The 9,435-nt window shown below is 45.2% G+C and overlaps 1 protein-coding gene across 1 annotated transcript; it reads right to left on the reverse strand.

Annotated features, from left to right (window-relative positions):
* Nucleotides 1-2,939: 2,939 nt before the first annotated feature.
* Nucleotides 2,940-4,659, reverse strand: LOC135393923 (uncharacterized). Its single transcript, XM_064624275.1, has 3 exons — nt 4,413-4,659; nt 4,130-4,269; nt 2,940-4,013 (listed from the first exon to the last, which is right to left on the reverse strand). Exons 1-3 carry the CDS (start codon nt 4,594-4,596, stop codon nt 2,940-2,942), a joined length of 1,398 nt encoding a protein of 465 aa, XP_064480345.1. The 5' UTR covers nt 4,597-4,659.
* Between the last annotated feature and the right edge of the window lie 4,776 nt (nt 4,660-9,435).

Below are 9,435 nucleotides of genomic sequence, written 5' to 3' on the forward strand. Positions count from 1 at the left end.
GATAGCTCCTGAATATCGCTGTCAATTATCATTAATTTGAGTAAATTAGACACGCTCTTCACATTGGTGGGGCAAAAAAGTGACATTTACTAGGCAAATTTCCGAGATCAGTTCGCAAAAATTTACATAATTAAACTTACGTTACACGACATTCACATGAGGAGGCGGCAAAAAGCCAGTAAGAACAAATGCCGTTGACCGCATGACTCTAGGTGGTGTAGTTTTTTTTATTATAATTCAATGACACGTTTTCTGGGACACCCTGTATAGTCAGCTCAGCGCACCTCGGTATGGTTAGCTCAGGTTAGGTAAGAGCACATTTTCCATTATTTTTTACAGTTTTCTTTCTTTTCCTTTTTTTTTTTTTTTTTTGAGGGAGGGTGCGAGATAGTCAGCAGCAGAATGTTCCGCCGAAGTGTCTTTGCCTCCTAGGCCCACATGACGGATCACGTTGAAGAAATCGGCGATACAAGTTATTTTTTATGTGTTTCACACTGCCATGTTCATTCTGTAACCAACTGTTAGAATTCTGCAACAAATTCTGTAGCTGTTTACCAGCACATTTCCCTTCGTTAGAAAAAAGTCTGTGGTCGATATCTCTGTTGCAAAATACACTGATGTACATAAATGTTTTATGGTCCTCTGATTGCAAAATAGGCCGCCGAAAATGCAGTCACGCCAGGGAAATTGCCAACAGTGAACTGAGACTAACCGGGATAAGAAAATGCAAATACCAACATTAACAAATTGGTTAGTAAACTAACCAACATGCTGTGGCAGCGCGTCCACCCTGCTAAGCATAAATGTCGTTAAAATGTGGCTTTCATTCGCTAAAACAACTTAGACTTATATGAAAGACAATATTAGTGCCATCTTACCAAGCAATCAAGCATTATCTATGTTCCGAGGCCGTGCCAAGCGGAATAACTTGGCCCTCGAAAATACTCATACTGTATGAATAAGAACCACATGCTGTATACCCTAGACTACAGTATTGCAAAACACTTTCAATTCTAGTTGAATAAAAACAAGCCTTATTTAATGCAGACGCGTGTACGCTGTGCACTCTCTGAAAGTGCACTACATTTCTGATTCAACCTTCTATCTTGGTACTAATCTTCTACTAGGTGACAGAGATAGCACCGGAAGATTATGCTAAACGAAAAGCTTTCAAGCTTTCGGTTGTGACCAAGCAAAAGAGGGCCGACTGTCATGTGTCGCAGACGACAAGGCCACACGCGCGCGTGTGTGGGAGCGTTTTCTTATTCAGCTCTGGCAACTCCGAGTGACTCGAAGTGGGTGAAAAGTAGCCAGGGCAGCGGAAATGAGGTCATAACTCTGCCCTGAAAATTAGCCAGGGTTAACCCTGGTAGCGACCCTTCTCCACTCTGCTCCAAAGGAGGGTAAGCTAGGGCTGTGACGTCACACAAATGCGCGTGTGGCCTTGTCGTCTGCTACTACACTCTTTTGCGTGATCGTAACAGGGTTTTGAAAGGTTTTCGTCTAGATCTAGTTCACAAAATTGTTCTTGTGTTATCTCTGTGACCTGCGGGAAGATTACCAACAAGATAAAAGATTGATTCAGAATTGTGAGCACTTTCAAAGTCTGCACAACGTACCTGGGTCTGCATGAAATAGGGCGTTCTTTTTAATGAACTGGAATAGCAAGTGTTTTGCAATACTGTATGCTCAGGTTATATAGCACGTGGTCCTTATTCATATGGGGTGGTTATTTTTTAGGGCCGCTATATTCCCGGTTGCGAAATTCCTGATTCTCGTAGAAATTCACGGTCTCGAAACATAGATAATGCTCGACTGCTTCGTAAGATGATATTTTCTGTTTAAAAAGCAGATAGTGCTGATTAACCTCTTAGCTTCACGAGTCTTTGATATCCCTCGAAGTTGTTTGGTGAATGACAGCCACAATTTAACCCCGTTATGCTTAGCAGTGCGGACGCGCCGGCACAGCATGTTAGTTAGCTTATTAGCATATTCGTTCAAGTTGCGTGTTCGCATTTTTGATCCAGGTCACGCTGAGTTCGATGTTGGCAATTTCTCTGGCGTGACTGCATTTTCGGTGGCTTATTTTTAGTCGGAGGACCACAAACCATTTATGTCCACTAGTTTAGCACAGCTATCGACCACTGATTTTTCTAGCAGACCACGAGACATTTATATAATTTTATTACATTATTGCAGAATTGCTACATTGAATGAAGTTCATATGGTTGTGTGCAGCACATAAAAATCAACTTGTATCGCCGACAAGACACTTCGGCGGCACAGTCTGGTGCGGACGAGAATACTTAGGCACCCCCCCCCCCCACACACACAAAAAAAAAAAAGAAAAAGAAAGAAAGAAAGAAAATGTCTCCTGATGGCAACTTCCAAATGCGTTAGGCTCAGCAAGGTCGACGATGTCCTGCTCTAGAAGTGCTTGAGGTTGTGTTATTCAAACGCGTACAGAAAAGGTTCTAGACCACACTATTTTATTACATTGATATTTTTAGTTTCCGCGTATTGCCAAGTATCATCTTCGAAGCGACCACACGGAACAGTAACAACAGGCAACGAGGCGTCGAACGACGGGCTAAAATCCACCACATGCCGCGCTGATTAGCGAGCGATCCTTCCAGAAGGATCTGCGCGGCTGTATATTGAAACAACCCATTCTCGTTTGTACCCTCCGCGTCCCTACCCGTTCTCAAAACTCCCTTCGCGGCACGCTCTTCTCAAAACTAACCATACCGGTTTTTCTCAAAATAACCCTTTCGTATAACTACCCTGCTTATTTCCACCCAACGGTGGTAGTTTGCGCTTTCTGCGTGCGGGTTTTTAAATAGGCAATGGAACATAGCTTTTGTTATTTATTTATTTTTCTGCTCATTTTGTTTTTATTGTAACCGCTGTACGACGCATACAAAATTTTCTGAGAAGGGCTACAGACCACAGAATTGCTTCGCTTCGTTTAAAAACTGGAGCATCGTCAGCCTCTCGTTGTTGAGGTCCGATTCGAGTTGCTCCAGCTTTCTGTCTTTATGCACCCATTTTCGATCCCGGGCACGAAGGCTGCCTCCGTGAGATAGTTGCAGCAGGTGGATGCTGTTCAGCGCTTCGTCCTTCTTGATAAGATCGACGAACGAATATATATTTGGGTGCGCTTTCTTGACCCGTGCATTAATTTTTCGATGCCACGCTTCAAGGTGGTTGTTTGTCCTCGGACCACGGTTGCCGTTGTGATTCCACTGATGAACTTCGAAGTTTCCCTCCATCCACGTGCTTTCGAAGTAGTCGATTAGTCGATCGACGTTGGGCTCTCCAGCTTCCTGTCCATCTTGCCGAAGCACTGCCCACGCACGCGGCACCATAGGGGGTGGGAGGAAAGCGAGGGACACCATTTTCCGGACCAGCGACTTGACTGCGGGCACCTCGTGGTACGTGGTTTGCAACGAAAGTCGCTGCACTGCGGCCCACACTCTTTGGGAAAAGTGGAAGTGACATCCACGATGCACGGCGCTTGGGAACACTGTTCTCAATGCTTGGATAAGTCCCTGTTCAAAGTCGGTGAAGAATAGCGTTGGAGTAGGACTAGCGTATCCTGCTGATATGCAAGCGTCTTTCAGAAGAGAAAGTGTGCACGAGTAGATCGCCGTCGACCTCCCGGGCAAAAGGATATAGGCACAGGGAAGAAACCTGCCGCCAACGGACAGGTGGACAGTCAGAAGTTGGTCGAACACTCGGGGAACAACGAAGAATGTTCCGTCTAAAAAAATCTCATGCGCCTGAGCAATTAGCTTCAGGCCCGTGGGGGATGCAAACCCCAGAATCCGTTGGTCGACCGACTGATCTATCACAAGAAAGGGCCGGCCGTCCTCCGTTACTCTGTAGTGGTCAGGCAGGTCAACGTCAGCAGCCGAACTCGGCAGTGGTGGTTGAAGCTTGTTCTTTTCTCGGTATATAGTGTCTTTCAGGCTATTAAACGTAGGAAGCTCCCCTAATGCGTCGCGGTCTGCCTGGAAATGAACGAAACAAGCACTCCAATAAGGGCACAGAGTTGCGCGCACTTACGCGGCTTTCGGCACGTGACAAAATAATGAATGAATGAGCACGTGATGAATAAAATGCTCACAGTTTGCGATATCCTGAGAAGCTCGGCATTGTACAGTTCTGGGGCTGCAACATGGGGGCTTTGCCTTGCTTTGTCCTTCAGTACTCCTCGGAACTCATCTTTAAGCGCTGCCGCACTGTCCGCGGGATGGTTGTGCTCGTCTGCAATGCGTGCACACCCACGCATAAAATTTAAATATAACAAATACTACAACGATTTATACCGGCTGGGAAGCCATGCTCTAGAAATTAAGAAGCCGTATCTGCACATTATTTGCAGTTCATTACAATGGACTGGTACTTACGGAGACGTCGTCGCACTTGCTCGCCTTCGGTGATGACGCTAGCTTTGCAATTACCAGTCAGGTACGATGCGCACCGCCACGCTGTGCTTCCGTTTTGGTTCGTCCGTTTCTTATGATACCTATAACCTTTCAAATGTAAGCACGGGTTCTCCTTCTGGGTCTTTAGAATCACAAAGTCCGCCATGGTCCTCCAGTCGACACGTCTACAGCACCAATGAGTGTTTCAACTTTGAACCTACATGCACATGTTTCGACATGACCCAGATACGGAGTTCTGTGCAGAGCTCCTAGGACAACCCGCTTTGAAGAAGGGCCTCTTGATGTAGGTTGAAAAAAGAAAGGGTATTGTGATACGGGTTGAAAGAAGAAGGTTGCTCTGAGTAAGGGTCTTTTGCCACGGGTCGAAAGCAGGAGGTTGTTCTGAGTAAGGGTCTTTTGATGAGGGTCGGAAAAAGAAAGCCGTTTTGAGCACGGGTGTTTCAAGGAGGGCGTGCTGAGGCGGGATTTTCGAGAATGGGTAGTTTCGATAACCAGCCATCTGGGCCTTCGCTGGCATCAATCTCAAGGACGGGCCCACGACCTTGGATAAGCCTCTGTATTTCCTTCTTTTCACCGACACGTGTTTTCTACAATGCTCATTGTTCGCTGTGTATAAAAGCTTGTGAGCTCCCAGTGGGAGCATATTCACCTTAGTTCGGTTTAAGAGCTATGGCTCTGGTGTTAGCCAGCTAAGCAGCTAGAATAAAGCGTCCCCCTTATATTCGCCGTCTCGCTCCTCTGTTTTCATTCGTGACAATATGACCCTTTTTCACTGGCATATGCGATATTTAGCTTTCGAACTCTTTCACTAATTTTTAAAACCCAGTGGTCCCGATAACGAACTACACTTTCGAGGAATTCTCGAGGAATGCAGGTTTGGCATACATGCAAGTTATGCTGAGGATTGCTTGCCGCACAGCAAGTAACAAACACCTCAGTAAGTAACGACACCTAAGTGGCACTAGCACACGATTTCATGACGAATTCCAGGGAAAATAGAAACATATTGTTGTTCCCATTCCGTACACATTACAATCTGCCGCAAATCGAAAATTCAACTGCCGCGACCTTGAGCGCAGAATGAGTCGGACCGTTCGAAAATTCGCGGCTAAGTGTGGCAGGGTCACGTGATGCTACGTCACACTAAACTCGCGAGGTTACTCGGGCTGAATGAAAAAAAAAAAAGAAAGAAACGCATTCTGACGTCATAACCCTAGGTTACCATGCTTTGGAGCAGAGCGCAGAAAGGTTGTCACCTGGGGGTTCCAGGCCAAATCACCCAAAGGTCGTGCTCAATCCCGATCAGTTTTGCTTCCAAAAATTGTCATCGACTCCTTATTGCAAATAATAAGGATATTGTCTGGACAATGTTGAACCGTTTTCGATTTAGGCGGGGTCAAATTTTGTCAGAATCGCGAAAACCATGCTACGAAAAAAGTTACGCGGTGAGCAGCGTTTTGCGTCTAGGTGGACTTTAGTGAGATAGAATGAAAAAGTATGGTCCTTACATTCTGCCAATATCAAGTTCTTCCCTCGTGTTTCATTTTCGGCCAGGGGAAGGGGGCTGCTTTTTGGCGATATTTTTTACAACAGTGCGCCTTGCTAAGGGCACTTTTCGCACAAGCTGAAAGGGACAAATAAATTCAGCGTGTTATGGACCGTCCATACTTCAAAAGCTCATGTTTTGAAGGCCGACCACGCAATATTTTTTGCCCCATTTAGTCCCAAATGTCGTACTTTTGGTAGAGCTGCCCGTTTTCAACGCCATTTTTGAAAATGAAGCAGTCGGCCGAGAACAATTCAAATGGACGGAGATGACGGATTAATGTCGATACTAACGCACATAAAAAATAAGACTTAAGGTACTCTTCAGGTACTTTTTGATATGGGCGAGAAAATATTTTTTTGGTGTCCCACAAACTATACACAGAGCTACGCATGGGCCCGAGGCTTCATTCGGCGAATAACGTTTTTTCGTGTGGTGGAGTTTCCCTATCGGTTATGGAGGACCATAAATACATAAGGACATTATATACAGCTAAGTCACATCTATATGCTACTACCGCGTAGTAGCCCGATACATTCATGTGGTGCTTGCTAACCTATCCACACCAAACGGCTGGCTGCTGATGATCATCCACGCAGGCTGGAATGATAAAAACGGTATATTTGCAATTTAGACGGTCTACATATTTTATTTTCGCGATTGTAACAGTTTGCAGTGAGAACAAAAAGATACCCACATAAATAAACGAATGCACAACCGTTTCATTATTATTCCATGTTTTCTTTTCAAACGTTAAAAAGCAAATGCGACTATTGGTACACTCTAAAAAAGAAACGGAGGGTTCATAGACGGTGCGCCTTCGAGAACATTCTCATTCATGGGGTTCGGGCTGCAGCGTGTATAGTTTTAAGCAGTACATAGCGGGTTTGTGAAGTCACCGACGCCGTGAACCCCATGTGAACCTTCTCCTCTCGGCCACAAAAAAGAAAGAAAAAACAAGATGTGTGCACCTCATGAACTTCTTGACAACGGAAGACAACCTTTTGCTTTAGGACACTGTTGGCAGTGTTCCAGACAGCCGCTTCCTTGCGTCCGTGTTTTGTCATGTCGTCGTGCCGGCGCGGTCTGAATGGTGGTGTTGTACTCGTTTCATATTTCCAGACTGCAACGTGCTTATGTGGAATAGCCCCGGTGTGCTGCCGCTTACAAGGCACGGGTTTCGTTTCTTTGCTCTGTATTCTTAGCGTGTTAATTTCTTGTACTCAAACCAAATGATATCAGTCGAAGTATACACGGAGGGGCAGATTGGAGGGAGCCAAACATGCCACCCATCTCGAAGCGGGATCCCCGGTGTTGATACAATTCGAAGAACCCCTGTCTGACTCCAGAGGCCATAACCACAACAAGTGTCGGGTTTAACTCGGTTGCGTTACAGCGGCCTGGCTGGACGAGGTGGGTGGCTTCGGTGTGTTTGTGGTTCGCTCCGTTTTCTTTTCTTTCCGTTTGTGTACAACGCTTTGGATCTCTGTACCACGTGACCTTTCTTCTCTCCCTTGTGTCTTATGTAGACAAGCTGTTGAGCTCTCGCTCTCTTCTGTCTGAACATGTAACTCAAGGTGAAATACAGGAACGTTTTTTTACCTCTCCACGAGGTTTATCTACCTGACGAGTTAGTTTTCTTAATCATTCTGATGAGGTCAGAATATCGGTATCTACCTGGACATCTCGTTATTTGCTACTTACTACACCTTCACCATTGAAAATTTTTGTCGCAGGGATCAAGAGAAACCATGTAGCCTCCGTTGATTTCCAGACAGCAGTGTGCTTGTGAAGAAAGGCGTTCGTATATGTAGCTGCATCTTTTTTACTCGTTGCTCGCTACACGGTCACCATTCATATTCTTTATCGCGGAGATCAATGGAAAGGATCCGGTCTTCGTTGGGTACAAATACCACTGTTTAGGGTAGGTCTTAATCAACAACTGTTTTGATACGCCGATAAAAGTTTGCAGGTTATGGTATCTGGCATCAGGAAGAGCTTGGAAAACGGAATGCAGATAACAGGTGAGCGTGGGAGTCTATCTCCGAGAGGCGAGTTTGCTGATCGCACTTGTTTGTCTCTCCCATATATACAGGGTGTCCCAGAAAACGTGTCATTGAATTATAATAAAAAAACTACACCACCTAGAGTCATGCGGTCAATGGCATTTGTTCTTACTGGGTTTTTGCCACCTCCTCGTGTGAATGTCGTGTAACGTAAATATAATGTAAATTTTTGCGAGCTAAAGTCGCAAATTTGCCTAGTAAAGGTCATTTTTTTACCCCACCAATGTGAAGAGCGTGTCTAATTTAGTCAAATTAATGATAGTTGACAGGGATATCCAGAAGCTATCCCATCGGAAAAAATAGCCGAACATCATGCTCTACGGAGGTCGCATAGAATAGCGCACGATGCATTTTTCAGCGCAATCTTTGTCAGTCCGACGAAAGGAGGTTGGAAACCCAGCCCTCCCCGACATCGCAGAAAGAGATAAAACAGGCACAGCTTATCACGTCCGACTTTCGCTGGGATAATGCTTACCCTCTCCCAATTTTAGGAACTGTTACTTTTTCTACTATCACTCTGTGGGCTGGCTTCGGAACCTCCTTTCGTCGCACTGCGAGCGATTGCGCTCAAAAAGTCATCGCGCGCTATGGTCCGGTGCTCCGAAAAGCATGATATGCGGCTATTTTTTCCGATGGGATAGCTCGTGAGTATCACTGTGAATTATCATGAATCTGAGTGAATTCGGCACGCTCTTCATATTGGTGGGGTAAAAAAGTGACCTTTACTTGGCAAATTTCCGAGTTCAGTTTGCAAATATTTATATAATTAACCTTGGAGTACATGACATTCACATTAGGAGGTGGCAAAAACCTAATAAGAACAAATGCTGTTGACCGCATGATTCTAGGTGGCGTAGTTTTTTTTATTATAATTCAATGACACGTTTTCTGGGACACCCTGTATACTTATAAACGGTCACTCCGTCGTTCGTTCTGCTAGGTTGAAGATACAGGTAATTGGTTAGCTCGTTACTCGAGCTTTGTGTCATATACGCACATAGATGTGCTATTGCTTGCTTTGAGAGAAATAAACGTTCCGAAATGATTCGTTTGTTTTATTTTTCTGTCTTTATGGCGCCGAGGCGCCGACGGTTGAAAATTCAACGACAGGGGAGGGAAATGGTAACTTCTGGAAAACCTCGAAAATGAGAGGGTGATCTGTAACTCTTCATCTTAGCGGGTTTGTGGTACCGTCTAAGTCAGGGGTTACATTACTGCAATTTTGTACCCTCTGAATAAGCGGTAGCGAGACAGCACCAGATTTCGAGGGTATCTCATTAAAAGTGACCACTACAATTTCCTCTGTACTGTGAAAGGATAGGTCTTGAACGCTGCTCCGACTTTAGTTGATGTGCGTGCCACGCACCGCAGT

This window comes from Ornithodoros turicata, chromosome 1 (assembly GCF_037126465.1).
Source record: "Ornithodoros turicata isolate Travis chromosome 1, ASM3712646v1, whole genome shotgun sequence".
NCBI classification, from domain to species: Eukaryota; Metazoa; Arthropoda; class Arachnida; order Ixodida; family Argasidae; genus Ornithodoros; species Ornithodoros turicata.

Coding starts and splice junctions, on each gene's coding strand:
- LOC135393923 (XM_064624275.1), bottom strand. CDS start 4,596: ATGGCGGACTTTGTGATTCTAAAGACCCAGAAGGAGAACCCGTGCTTA. Junction 4,270..4,412: donor GCAAGTGCGACGACGTCTCC/GTAAGTACCAGT, acceptor CACGCATTGCAG/ACGAGCACAACCATCCCGCG. Junction 4,014..4,129: donor TTCTCAGGATATCGCAAACT/GTGAGCATTTTA, acceptor GTTCATTTCCAG/GCAGACCGCGACGCATTAGG.